Raw genomic sequence first — 14,263 nt, 5'->3', positions numbered from 1 at the left:
TAGCAATTACTGAAAACACTACAAATTATAAGCATTGAAGTGCTTGAATTTGAAATAGAATTTAAATATTATGGCTTTAATCCGGAGAAATCTTTTTCTGAACTGTCAAAAATAAAATAATCTAATCATTTTTTAACTGAGAAGATAAAAGTTGAGGGGGGGGGGGAAGGGGAGGAAGCCCATCTGAAAAAAATTAAAAATACATAAATGATATCTAATTCCTAATGATTCAAAAAATTAATTACAAATTAAACATCTGTGGAAAAAGGAAAAATAAAAATAAGTAAATAAATAAATATTTATTGTTACAGTTTGTATAAACACTTGAATGAAAAAGACACGGTTTAAAAAAGAATTTGCAAAACACTTCTTGCTCTTTCGAATGTTGTACTCGAAGCTTCATTATCACCTATTAAATAAACAAACATTATAAATTATAATAATTACATAAAATTAATACATATTTTAAAAGAATTAATTAACTAATTAAATACTATAATAAATATTTTAACATAATTAAAAACCTTCTATTATTAAATAATCTTCTTTTTTTTTAATTATTGCCATTCAACCCCCCAAAAATTTCTCTGTTTTTTCCCTGTATGTACACAAGGAAAGGTGAGAATAGCACTCATGTTCCAGTTAAAATGCATTATAATTTTAAGGAATGGAAAAAGCAAGACAGAAATCAACAATTTTAATATGAAATAATATCATTATAAAAGAAGATTATTATTTATATACAAAAACAAACAAACAATTTCTCTTTATTTATTATCTAGAATTTAGCAAGACAAAATTTATATATTAAGGGGAAGGATATATTACCTTTCATGCTCTTTAATTGTAAGTGATACAAAATTAAGGACTTGGGTGAAATAAAACACAAAACATTTTTCATATCATGATTATTTCTAAAAAAACACTTAAAAGCAAGATTACTTTTTTAAAATTCATTTTTGCTAATTCATGTGTTTGGGTATATATTTCTGCAGATTTTTCATCCATCAGTTTCATGGAATTAATCCTTAACAAATAAGATTCAGCTATAAGATTTTTAGCTATTTCTCTTTCAGTGAACATAAGTGAAAATATTTCCGATTTATCATTGAATGCATTAAAGGATAAATGATAGGCACCAAGTTTTACTGCCCATAAAAGTTTAGCCTTAAATCATTGTTCTTGAAATAAAAAGTACAAAATCGGTGTATTTTCGGACATTAAATCTGACGTTTCGGATTTGATGTGGTATCTTTTCCTGTATTTCTTTTAGATACAAAGTCCAACATCAATGTTGATTCTTTCGAATTAGCACGCAGTCGTGTATGTTTCTTGGCATGACCAGTAAATGCCTATTTCCCCATATTACTTAGGCTTATTATCTTACGAAGAAAGCAGTACGCACCAAACGGATTTTGTGGAGCTTCTCGTATTCCTTTCGCAAAAACAGGATTGATTTTTTTTTATCCATCCAATTCGTTTTAAATACTGCTTTTGAGCAGCTCATTATTTTAAAAAAATTCACTAATCTATTACGAATAAGCTCACAGTTTCCCAAATAATAAAGAAACTATTCAATAAACTCAAGTAAGGTGGATTAAACACCACCGTGCTGCTTCCGCAGATTGAATGTTCCCGCCAGAGAAATATATTTTTTCACGCCGTTACAGCAGTCTCGATCATGCTCATTAGCAGCGAATATCATGGAGAAAGGGCAGCTGTCTCGCAAGTCGAAAGTGGACCGAGCTATACAGAAGAAAAGGGGAAAGAGTAGAAAAGGGACGAGTTTCCGCATTACACAATCGTGAATGGTATTATTTCGCTTTTGGAAGTTAATACTACGATCTTCTTGCCTTTAGAGATCAACTTTTTAAATGAGGGAAAAAAAAAGAAGAAAAAAAATCCCGTTCTAAATTTTTTCCCCGGTTTTAATTAAAATTTACAAATTTTCCTGCATTTTCCCTGTGTGATGTGGAAATCCTGATAAAAGAATAAATCATTCTGTTAAATTTCCATCTCATTTTCTTATTAAGATATTTACAGAATACCATTTCTAGAGAAATTATTAATGGTTAGATTCCTATAGTATACTAAGTAGTTGGAAAAACAACTTTGTTTATACATAAGCCTCCTAGTGCTCACAACAATCATTAAATGTGAATGAAACAGATTTCAAAATATAAACTTGAGACTGAAAAAAAGAGAAACACAAAAATTCCTGGTTATAGCCATGGAGTTAAACTGCAGTAAATAAATAAATAGTAATTGTTTTTTATGCGATATTAAGTTGCAATTATAAACCATAAATATAATCGAAAAGATATAAAATAAACATTCTATCTATAAGTGTTACTGGTACTAAAAAAATAAATGCACACCATTCTGCATTATTTTCATTGATTCAAAACTAATTATTATCTTATTTGAATTTATGAAAATTACAGTTCATGAAGTTAAACATTAAAAACATGGAAAACATATTTTGTCGAATTTAAATGCATCTACAATGAGCATATTACTTCATATTTAAATATGCTTGAGCTATTCTGAATGAAATATTCTTCTCACAAGGCCGTAAGTGAGTCCTTTTTATCCCTGAGCACCTCCAACTAAGAAGTTTTCATTGACAACACAAAAGAGCTTAGTTTAGCCAAGAATCGAATATATCAGATTAACTGAATAACATCTGAAGCATTTATTTCTAACTATGTACTTCATATGTTATTAAAATGTTCAATGCCAAAGCAAAAAAAAAAAAAGTAAAGGAATAATTTTGTTTTAATACATCGAAAATCACTATTTACTCTTTATGATAATCAAATATTCAAGAAGAAGGCAATTGCAAAGTGATGCTTGAATTTTTTTTAAAATGGAGCTACATTTTATAAAATTTAGAATAAATGAAGACAGTTATAATTTTATGGCTGGAGCTGTATGAAGTCTATGTTATACTTAATAAAAAAATTTTCAAAAAGAAAATACCTTTCCCATAAGTTTTATGTTCATAGGTTTACTGCTTGTGATAGTTTTACTGTCTTAAGAATGGTATTTTTTCTGCCTTATTATTCTTTCTTCAATGTTATCTAAAAATCAATCTCCCCCCTTTAAGAAAAAAAAAAAAATCTAAAAAAGAATTATTTAAAATTTAAATGTTTTTTTTCCTTTTCAGAAAATGACAATTTTTTAGCTTGTTGAAAAACATTCTGCTGAATAGGTTTTTAATTAATTTAATCCATTTATGTGTATCTTTCTGCTTTGAAAATCATTATCTGAATGGCAACTGTAGACCTTTAAGCCTGTAAATATGCTTTATATTTCATAAGGCAATTTCATTAATATTTCAATTCAGGCATAACTAATAACAACAAATTATAAGTTACTAGATCTTAATTTACTTCTCCTTTTCATTTTGAAATTACTATTTCAAATTTGTAAACATTTTAATTTCTTACATAAATGTGGGAAGCATATTTCTCTCTCTTTTATTTCAATCCTTCATATTTCTGCCATTATCAAAATCATGTGTCCAAATCAATTGTCATGATGGGTTAAATCCTGAGAACTGCTGCAATTATATTTTTCTTTGCTTGCAGTTGAAATTAAATATGATCATCAAGATTTAAATTAAAATTTTATATTAACTAATGTTGAATAGTAGGAAATGTTAGTGTCATAAAATTAATTAAGTCTAGTTAATTGTCATAAAACTAGAGTACATCTAGCTAATTAATAAATTTCCTTAAAATATTTTTTTGTAGAATCAAATAATTCCTGATGCAAAAAATATCACATATATTTTTATTGAATGAAAAAATATAATACTTCTAACCCTTAAGTTTTGAATATTCAAAAATGCTCTACATTCTGCATAATATCATCTACATAAATTAAATTTAAGAAAGATTATAATTCCACAATTTCATAAATCTTGAATTTCCAGATTTGAAAAGAAAAAAATTCAGGATTCCTATACATAAAACCATATGAAATATATGACATAATTTAAAATCCTTTAAATAATATCTACTGTAATATCGATAGAGATTCACTTCATAAAAATTAAATCTACAACTAGGGGCAAAAAATTTCAAAAAGATCAGAAGCAATTCACATTTTAATATTACTAATTATCATAAACTAATAAACTTAAGATGGAAGTTAGATATAAGAAAACATTCAAACTAAATAGAGCACTTCTTAAATAATGGAAATACATGCAGAGCTTACCTGTTGAATTTTCAAGTTTTTCTTCTTGCAATTTAACTACTTTCTCACATTCTTCAATTAATCTAGATTTTGCAGCTCCTTTTAAGTCCATAATATAATTCAGTAAAATTTCAAAATCTGAATCTGAAATCTGTATAAAATGAATTAGTCAAAAACAATTTAGAAGAAATATGATAGTTGGTTTTCTAATATGCTAAATGGTTTATAATAATACTGCCAACAGTTTTCAGGATAAAGCCACCATGCAGTAGATATGAGATTAAAAAAATTATACATGTTTAAATCAATTTTTCAGCTCATAGACATAACCAATATAAAATATATGCAATATAATCCTTTATGCTATAAGAAGATATGATATGATGTCCTTTTCTAATTACATTGACCCCAGAGATTCAAATGTCAAGCAACCCAGTTATATCACCAAGATGAGAGTGAAATCTTGACAAGATTAGCTATCGTTAGTTAGTGTATATATATATATATATATAACTCGATGAAAAATTTTATGATGAAAGCAAAAATATAAAAAATAATTTATTTTAATCCATTTTCATTCAAAATTGTAAATTAGTTTTTTTAAGTAGGCACTCAAAAATATTGATTAAGTCTTTAGATAGATGGAGCAAGTCAAACAATATATTTAAAAGAATGGGTATTTTATTAATCATTAAATTATTCCTCATCATTCTGTTCCTAAATAAATGCTCACTTTATAAAATAGAGATGGTTTTTACTATTGAAATTTAAGAGTTTATAAAGATAATTATTTCGTTATTTTTTTATATAGACTATATCAGAGAGCTAAAATACCGAGTTTGCTTAAAATTTTCTACTAAATATTTAAAATTTTTATTATTTCATAATGTGTGGCTCTTTAACAATATTTCAACAAAGAAATCTGACTTAGAAAAAAAATTGAAGCCAAAAAAACTTTTAAAGATCCATTTGCTTTGTAACATAAAAATGAGACGAAGATCCGTGCTCCTTATCTGATACCATTAATGTATTCACTCTCCATAAGCCTACCTTCACCATTCTTAAGTAATCTTGACTGAGAATGTGAAATTGGCAAAATATGAATTTGTTATGGTGAGCAATTTAAGATTTGCAAATTGATGTAGAAGTTTAGAAAAAGAAGGACTAATTCATTTTTAACTACAATAAAATATTGACGTTTATTTCTCATATGACTTCAGAAATTCATTTATGGGAAAAAAATTTCATTATTTGTTTCCTTTGATATTTCTAATGAATATTTTAATGTACATCTCTTATCAAACTGTCCCTTTATTTAATAACATATAAGACGTCATATAGCATTTAAACACAAGCAAGTACATTTTTAGACAGTAAATTTTTTTTTTTAATATTACAATATAAAATTTCTTTATATTAAAAATTTATATATCTGATTCATAAGTATTTAAGCATCATGTAATTAATAGTTTTATACTATCAATATATCATATTAGCTTTTAGAACTAGCATATATAAAGGTTTGAATAAAAAAACTATCTCTAAAAATTTGCTATGATTTTATATTTTAAAATTAAGCAGCATTCCTATTACATTAAAATTTACATCAGGAATGTAATCTGATAGCATCCCCACAATGAGCAATTCCACTGTGTCAGATTAAAAATAGATAATATTTTAATAGAAAATAATCTACTCACATTATCTGTATTGAACAAATTCTTTAATAACCAGCATTGTTGCTTCTTTTTGAAACTCCAAGATTCTCTAGAAGAATTCCATTCATGGAGGTAGTTTATAGCAGCATTTTTTGCTTCATCTGTGTCCTTTTTAAGACTTTTAGTTCTGGCTTCCTTTTTCTTTTGTTTTTTTAACCGCATTTTTTCTCTTTTTCTTTCTTTCTCAGCTTCAGATACTTTCTGAACATTTTTTGAGTCATCTTCTGAATCATCATCAGCAGCAGCAGCCTTAGATTCTGGTTTATTTCGAGCATATATCTTTGCCTTTGCTAATACAAGGCTTTTGATATCAGTAGCGATTTTTGATTTAACTTTCATCTTCCACTGTATTGAAATTTCTTTTCTATAAAGAGAATAAAGTTTTCATCTCTACTACATAAATAAAAAAATTAAATATAGAATCAGCTTGAAAATAAATTTACCCTTTTATAATAATTGCAAAGAATGAAATATAGTGTAAATATTACAATATATTTAACAATTCTATCTAAGCATGATTCTTTAAGGATTGAAAGCGTATTCCACAAATATAGAAGTAAAAAAAAAAAAAAAATAATCAAATAGCATTAACCAGAAAAATTTGAAAATAACATCAATCATTAATAGAAAAAACACAAATGATAAATCAGTTATGTCGACAATTTCCATCTTAATTACAAACATCAAATTTAATTCTCCAATGGGTTAAATCAGACTTGCATAAAGCCTACGGAATTTCACTAAAGTTAGGAATAATAGTTACAAAGTTCAGATTAAAAAATTGTTTTGAATGTAAAATACTTCTAAAACTGCACCAAAATTTATTTCCAAGATTATTTAAATATTTTTTTATCTTGAATTCTTTATAATAAATATTTATTAGAAAGAGGGAATGATTCTATTCAAATTAAAATACTGCTAAAGTTTTTTACTAGCAGTTTCTGATCACCTCAAATTGTAATTTGATAGGCTCATTCTTCCATCCAATTGAGGAGAAACATACAGTATTCAAATATCAAATTACAGCTTTCTCTTCTCTTAGAATATACAGAAGAAGACTGATATATGCCTAAAGCCTGGTTGATTTCATCTCAGTAGTTTTAAGCTAGTTTTAAATATATTGAAATTCTAGAATTTAAATAAATTTGAATTGGGTTTTACATTATCCTAGTCCCAATTGTCTAAAGCTTAAACAATGGTAGCATGCCCACCATCAGTACCAACATCCATTTATAAGAAAATCATAATAAAAATTTGGCAAGGTGTTCTGTTTATTTTGGATTAAAATTCTGTTTATAAACAAAATAAAAACTATTTGGAGATTCTATAACATCAAATCATGGACAAATGACAGGAGTGACTGCTAAAATAATACACTATTCTTGTTCTTCTCCAATTCAATCACTCAACTATCATAATCACCCAAGAATAGGAAGAGGAGAAAAAAAAACACTAAAACAGAAAATGGAAGGCATTGCGTTTCATAGAATAATATATATATATATATATATATATATAACAAAAAGGTGTCAAATACTTTCAAATTTGATAATTTTCTGTAACAAGTTTTATTCCCCCTTTCAATTTGAATATGTAACAACTTCTGACAGGAAATAATCTCATTCTATTGATAGATTGTGAGAGCCGTAACTATTTGAACTGCTTTTACGATCCATTAATTAATCAATGACAATGTTTTTATATATTGTTGACAACAAAGTAGAGAGAAGTTAGGATAATTTAGACCTAATTTATAAAATTTGAAAATATATTTAATACACAAAATAAGAATAATCACTAAAATTAATAAGGTGAATAACTAAAATATCGAGTTATAAGCTCAGTAAAAATTTTACTTAATTAATTTAATACACATGTTAGAAAACTGGCCTCCGTGAAACAATTCTAGATTGTGCAATGCATAACTTATTACAGCATTAAAAAAATAAACATGAAGAATGATCAATATTTTAGTTTCAGGAATGTTTAAATATTCATGACTTACATTACAATGTTTGGTTTTAATCGCTTCCTCTCTAAATAAGAGAAAAGAGTAGATCAGTATATAAAATTTCAAGGACTTGGAAAGAAAGACATGCTTATCAACAAATTAGATTCAGAAAAATTTATAAACAAAAGCACGTTTTCTTAATTTTACAACTATTGTTGCCAGAAATCGATTCGTGATACATATTTTTTTTTTATTTTTAAATCGTAGTGAATGATAGATAATATTTACCTCTTTTGTATAAATAAATTAGATGATTCGCATTTTATATAGAAAGTACTAGTAATTAATTCCGCTTTTAATCATAAGCTGTATTTAGCATGCAATTTTGGGAACTTTCGGAAAATACCCAGAATGAAATCATGATTAAAATACTTCAGAGTCAAGCAAGTACAATTTTCCTGTATTTTAAGCTTCTTTAGGAACTTAATTAGTCACATCACATGAGATTACAAGTATTCGATTAGCAAATATTTAACATCATTATCGTAACAAAAGTTGTTATTTGGCTTAAATGTCGTACTAGAACTGCTTTATGATTATTTTGGAGTCATTTAAAATACTAAAGAACAAATCTTTTTATTTCTGTAAGTAAATTTGTATATTTATTATTCTTTTTAATTTCCCTACTTTCTTTTTATTATCATCAATTTATTCATGACCACTGTCAGTTGAAAACGACGCGTTAACAAGGATGAATTAACTGAACTGACGAAAGTGAGAGGAAGAGAAATGAAAATTGGTAAAGGTTCTTAATTGTATATTTTTATTTGTAGAATTAATTATCTGTGGTATTTTTATACATTACTCGTTTTCTATGTAAAAGTTATAGTAAATAGTCTTTATACAAAAATGACAAAAGTACATTCAAGGTACAATTTGATTATTATTTTGAAAACTGATTTCCACGTTATGGTTAACAAAATGACCGTTTTCTTTTTATCGCTTTGTAATTATGGATTCTGAAAATAATACACGTTCTTTAACTCAGGCAAAATGCACTAAATTGTTTTCTTGCGTTATTGGCTTTTTGTTTTAATCTATTTTATTATCATTATGTTGCAGATGTTTCATACGTTGACCCACTCTTGAAATGCATTATGTGTTCCATAAAAACTAAGACTACTGTTACTAATAAGGATTTAATCGTTCTTAAAAATTGTTATAATTCTGAAAATAAGTGTTCTGTTATCTATTATTGAAAAAATTGGGATTCCTGATAACTGGAATGATTGAATAAAACTCATAACATGAATATTTATTTTTTAATATGAATATGGTCTTAACATGAATATTTAGTTTTTAATATGTGATAAACGATTTTCTCAGTAATGCTTTAAGCAGATTATTTTGAGTATGGAATGAAATAAAAATAAGGCAATAGTTTTTATTGATGTATATGACTATGACTGAATCTATATAGAGTATTCTTAGTTGCAAATGTGCTATTTCTGTATGGGTAACGAAGAGGGGGCATTTTTATAGAATCATTTATAGTTATTGCAAGATTTCTTCTTTTCATGAAATGTTGCTAGTTTTTATAACAATTGTAGTTATCAAGATAATATCAATAAAAAGCCATCAAGGAAGAAAGCTACCTCATTAGTCTAATACTTGATTTTGTACTCAACTTTGTGCATAAATATATATTTTGCTAACAATGCATAATATACATTGCAAGTATGAAGTGATCCTTATAATATACATTGCCTGACAAAATATTTAAGTAATAATATAATGGTAAAAGAAAGAAAAAATGTGCAACTTTTTCTATTTGATTCTTTAATAAATTTAACTGGAACCAGTTTTTAAAAGCACATTTTTATTTTTATGCCAAGCAGCAGACTTATTTTATAAAATATAATTTACTTTTTTTTTATCTTGAGTTTTTTTAAAAATTAATATCACTGCTAAGTAGTCAACTAATACAAATAAAAATTTTATTAATGGTTAATTGATAATAAGTATTGAAAACATTTTAAGTTGTGTTAAAAAATCTCATACGTTAAGTACACCAGGAATTGAATGAAAAATAGATTCTATATTCGATTGTTGAAAACATGAAATAAGTTAAATTAAAAAAGAAAAATTATCTTAAGATATTTCTTAAAATCTTAATAATTAATTATACTTCTTTGTTTACTTTTCAATTATTTAAATTTTTGCTATTAAATATTAATTAGTAATATCAATTATTATACTGCAATTTTGTTTTGCAACGCTTAATTATATTTTAAATATTGTAGTAACTTACATTGATAATTTATTTCTTAGTGTCTTTAACTTTTATTGTTATGTAATTATGTATGTAAATGATTTGACTTATTTATTACTTAATTGCTTTTTCAGTTCCAGAAAAAAACCAGTAACACATGTCATTAACTTCTGAAGAGCAAGAGATTCGCTGTGTGCAACATTGGTTTCAAAATTGGACACCACCTCAAAGAGCAGAGTTCCTTAATCTACTGATAGACAAATATTCTCCTGATACTTTAGATTTAGGAAGAAATTTTGAATTGCTACAAATTTCAAGCAACTGTCCATCTGTTTTTGAATGCCAGTTGAAACAATTTTCCCTGTGGTTTGATGAATGGTCTTTAAAAGGTAAAAAGAATTTAAACCTTAAACTACTTGAAGTTGATCGACCTTTTGTTGAATTATTATATTCAAAAATAAATTTACAAAATCAAAAGTAATTCAATATTGAAAAGTTAATCTTTTTGAAGAATTTTATTCAAAAAATTTTTTTGTGCAATATTAGTGAAGGATGGCTAATAAGGGACCAATAGGTATTGCTGAACAGTTGAACTATCTGATACAGTGGTTCATGGAATACAGTGATATGCAAAAGGAAGATTTTTATGCTATTCTTCTTGATGCTTATTCTCATAAAGATATGAATGGTGTGTCAAATTCATTAAACAGCTTAGACCTGAATAATGAACGGCCACCAAGCATCTTTCAGTGTAGAATGAAATTGTTTCGAGAATGGCATGCAAACTGGAATGAAGAAGAGCGGAACGAGTTTTTAGCTCGGTTAGGACGGATGGATGAAAAATTCATGGAAAAATTTAATGCAGAACGTGGCTGTAATAATGTCGAATAATGCTATAGAAAAGAGCTTATATGTATTTTATAATTTTTATATTCATTCCATTTTAATTTATTGTGATTTTGAGGTTGTAGTAATAAATTGATAGGATTATCAAATTAGGAACAAATGCAGAGTTTGCTCTTTTATGTGTTGCTTAGAAATTTCTAATTTTATTTAACATTAAAATATATTTTTCTTAAGTTCCTCAATTACTTTCTTTGCAGCTATTTGAAGATAAATTTGCTCATTAATTCTTAAAATGGAGTTAATCGGAGAGTATGATTTAGGAAAGATCAGTTCCGATCTACGGAAGATCGTGAAACAATGTAATAAAAGAGGACTGAGGAACACTGTAAGTTGGGCAGCTGAATTATATCTTTCTCTTAGCGACTTGGTGGATTCAGAGCCAGAAGAAATGGATGAAACGCCATCAATGGATAAGAAAGAATTCGCTTATTATTCTTTAGCTAAATCTTACTTTGATTGTCAAGAGTATGACAGAGCCGCATATTTTGCTCAGTCTTGTCAGTCTCCAGTTGCTAGATTTTTACACTATTACTCCGTTTACTCATCGGGAGAGAAGAAGAGACTGGATGACATTGCCGAAGTGTCCCCACCCAACGATAAGTGTAAAAACACCGTCCTCAAATCTCTAAGGCTTCAGCTTCAAAAAGCACATCTGGCGGGTACTCTGGACGGTTACTGTCTGTATTTGTATGGTGTTGTTTTAAAAAAACTGCAACTCGAGAAGCTTGCCCTTGAAATTCTGTGCGAAGCCATTCAAAGTGAACCACTCTACTGGGGTTCATGGTTGGAACTTGCCACTCTTGTATCTGACAGAGAAATGCTTAATGATTTGGTATTGCCAAATTGTTGGATGAAAGACTTTTTCCTAGCTCACACTTACTTAGAAATTCAAATGAATGAATCGGCTTTGGAGATTTATAATAAACTCATGGATCAAGGATTTTCAAAGAGCACCTATGTCATGGCGCAAATTGCCATTGCTTACCATAATATGAGAGATTTGGAAAAAGCTATTAGTGGCTTCCAGGATATTCTTAAGGTTGATCCCTACAGGCTGGACAATATGGACATCTATTCTAATTTACTCTATGTAAAAGAAATGAGGGTAGAATTAAGTAATTTAGCTCATAATTCCTGTGACATTGATAAATACAGATTTGAAACGTGTTGTGTGATTGGTAATTTCTACAGTTTACGAACTCAGCACGAAAAAGCTGTTTTGTATTTCCAAAGAGCACTGAAATTGAATCCTAATTACTTATCAGCGTGGACTTTAATGGGACACGAATATATGGAAATGAAAAATACTAGCTTTGCTATACAAGCATATAGGCAAGCCATTGAGGTTAATAAGAGGGATTATCGTGCTTGGTATGGATTGGGCCAAACATATGAAATCCTGAAAATGCCATGTTATTGTCTTTATTATTATAAACAAGCTCAACAGTTAAGACCATATGATTCACGTATGCTGGTAGCATTGGGTGAGGCTTATGAGAAGTTAGATAAACTAAAAGAAGCCAAAAAATGTTTTTGGAAAGCCCATGCCGTTGGTGATGTTGAAGGAATGGCTTTAATTAAACTTGCCAGGATGTATGAAAAACTGAATGAAGAAAAACAGTCAGCTGCTGCATATACTGATTATATTCGAGATGCCGAAGCTAGAAATGCAACTGATAGGGATGAATTATGCCATGCATATTTGTATTTAGCCAAATATTATTATGAACATCTCAAATTAGAAGAAGCCCATGATAATGCTCAAAAGTGTTTGGATTATCCAGAAACGAAAGAAGATGCTAAAACCCTCCTGAGACAGATTGCTGCTCGAAGAATGCAAACTGAAGATAACCGAAATAACTCCAATCAGTTTCGAAATCAGAACGCCACAACACCTGCTACTGGGCATTTGTCACCAATGAACTTAACCTTCACACCATAATAAATATGTTAATGCCATTTTACAATTGGACAGTTGTTAGTATGTAACTTGTTTTTTCAATCAAAGTGTATGGTCTTTTCACATTAATGTCATTGATCTATTTCAAAATTTACATATTTCTATTAATGGAATGAATTATAGTTTTTACTAAATATGATTGACAACTCAGTATAATGCCATTGTTTATTTTCTTAAAAAAATGTAACAAGTTTTCTATTATGAAATAGCATTTTGTTAGAAGTTTTATTTTTCATTATAATTCATTTATTCAAAGATAATTATATTATGACTATTTTACTTGATAATACATAGAAAACTACTGTGGTTTGGTGAATGATTGTGTAGTCATTCTGATGAATAACTGTTTCTATACTGTCAGGGCTTAGAAATAACTGAAAAAAATTAAATAACTTTATCTTAAATATATAGTTTCACTATCTGGAATAATGATTTATTTAAAACCAAATGTATCACATTTGTTTAAAATATTTTAAATGCATTATTCAAGTCTATTTTAATTGTGTATGAATACACTTTTCTCCCTGTAATGTAAATTTAAGTTGTAAAAGCTACCTATTTATATTTGTTATGGTAAATCTAATAAAATTGTGAATGTATAATTACTGGATTAATTCCATTTACCATAACATTTCTACTTTTAAAATCAAAAAAAAAAAAAAAAAAACTTTATACAACTCACTTCCTCTTATCCCATTAATATTATTTTTTCTATTTTATTAATTTTCTGTTTGATTTTAATTTGAATTCTTTAAAAAAATTAAGAGAAATTACATTTTGAAAAATGTTGTAGCTAAAATAACTTGCATGTATATTATGAAAATGAAATGAACATGTTAAAATTTAGGCTTAAAATTAAAATCTATATAATATTTGTCAGCAGTGTTGATCAAATTTCTATAACTTGGAACCAAGGTTTAAGATTGCAATAAAAATGGATTTCGTTTGATTATAATAAAAAAGTTAATTTGACTATGGTATTGCATATTTTATTTGGCCAAATTAAGTTTTTAAATTTTTTTGTAGATGTTTATTCTGAAACTTAGAAATTAATATGATAGAAATAAAAGTTATAGTAATATTCAAGACAACATTCCATTTATGGAAGTACTGAAATATATCATTTTGCAAAGAATTTTATGTTTGTAAAATCATTTTGTGTACAATTATTGAAGGAACTTTTATTGTATTGTTCAATTTTTTGTAATAAAATTTGTGCCATTCCCTGAAATAAAGTAATATTGGTTCAA

At 27.2% G+C, this 14,263-nt stretch overlaps 3 protein-coding genes across 5 annotated transcripts; 2 read left to right on the top strand and 1 right to left on the bottom strand.

The window, feature by feature from the left end:
* Nucleotides 1–280: 280 nt before the first annotated feature.
* LOC129960083 (uncharacterized protein C7orf50 homolog) lies at nucleotides 281–8,305 on the bottom strand. Of its 2 annotated transcripts, none has more exons than XM_056073190.1 (4): nucleotides 8,164–8,305; nucleotides 5,907–6,288; nucleotides 4,228–4,357; nucleotides 281–409 (listed from the first exon to the last, which is right to left on the bottom strand). In XM_056073190.1, the coding sequence occupies exons 2-4, from the start codon at nucleotides 6,261–6,263 to the stop codon at nucleotides 345–347; spliced, it is 552 nt and encodes a 183-aa protein (XP_055929165.1). In that variant the 5' UTR covers nucleotides 6,264–6,288; nucleotides 8,164–8,305; the 3' UTR covers nucleotides 281–344. The 2 variants fall into 2 exon arrangements, with proteins under 2 accessions (XP_055929165.1, XP_055929156.1); XM_056073181.1 differs by lacking the exon at nucleotides 8,164–8,305 and adding an exon at nucleotides 7,930–8,086.
* A 262-nt stretch (nucleotides 8,306–8,567) lies between these two features.
* Nucleotides 8,568–14,263, top strand: LOC129959938 (cell division cycle protein 23 homolog). 2 transcript variants are annotated; one of them, XM_056072857.1, is made up of 3 exons: nucleotides 8,568–8,674; nucleotides 10,282–10,536; nucleotides 11,251–14,263. In XM_056072857.1, the coding sequence occupies exon 3, from the start codon at nucleotides 11,286–11,288 to the stop codon at nucleotides 12,993–12,995; it is 1,710 nt and encodes a 569-aa protein (XP_055928832.1). In that variant the 5' UTR covers nucleotides 8,568–8,674; nucleotides 10,282–10,536; nucleotides 11,251–11,285; the 3' UTR covers nucleotides 12,996–14,263. The 2 variants fall into 2 exon arrangements, with proteins under 2 accessions (XP_055928832.1, XP_055928838.1); XM_056072863.1 differs by having other exon boundaries at nucleotides 8,666–8,804.
* On the top strand, nucleotides 10,700–11,038 carry LOC129958470 (uncharacterized protein C14orf119-like). The gene has a single exon (XM_056070970.1). The coding sequence runs from the start codon at nucleotides 10,700–10,702 to the stop codon at nucleotides 11,036–11,038; it is 339 nt and encodes a 112-aa protein (XP_055926945.1).

The sequence above is a fragment of the Argiope bruennichi genome, chromosome 2, assembly GCF_947563725.1.
Source record: "Argiope bruennichi chromosome 2, qqArgBrue1.1, whole genome shotgun sequence".
In the NCBI taxonomy this organism is placed as follows: Eukaryota; Metazoa; Arthropoda; class Arachnida; order Araneae; family Araneidae; genus Argiope; species Argiope bruennichi.
This window is presented reverse-complemented; position numbering and strand designations above follow the sequence as displayed.

Bases quoted from the DNA above. Each gene is read 5' to 3' on its own strand.
- LOC129960083 (XM_056073190.1), bottom strand. From the start codon at position 6,263: ATGAAAGTTAAATCAAAAATCGCTACTGATATCAAAAGCCTTGTATTA. The intron at 4,358-5,906 runs GTGAGTAGATTA...CATTTTATACAG, and splicing joins ATTTGTTCAATACAGATAAT to ATTTCAGATTCAGATTTTGA. The intron at 410-4,227 runs GTAAGCTCTGCA...TTTATTTAATAG, and splicing joins AAAACTTGAAAATTCAACAG to GTGATAATGAAGCTTCGAGT.
- LOC129958470 (XM_056070970.1), top strand. From the start codon at position 10,700: ATGGCTAATAAGGGACCAATAGGTATTGCTGAACAGTTGAACTATCTG.
- LOC129959938 (XM_056072857.1), top strand. From the start codon at position 11,286: ATGGAGTTAATCGGAGAGTATGATTTAGGAAAGATCAGTTCCGATCTA.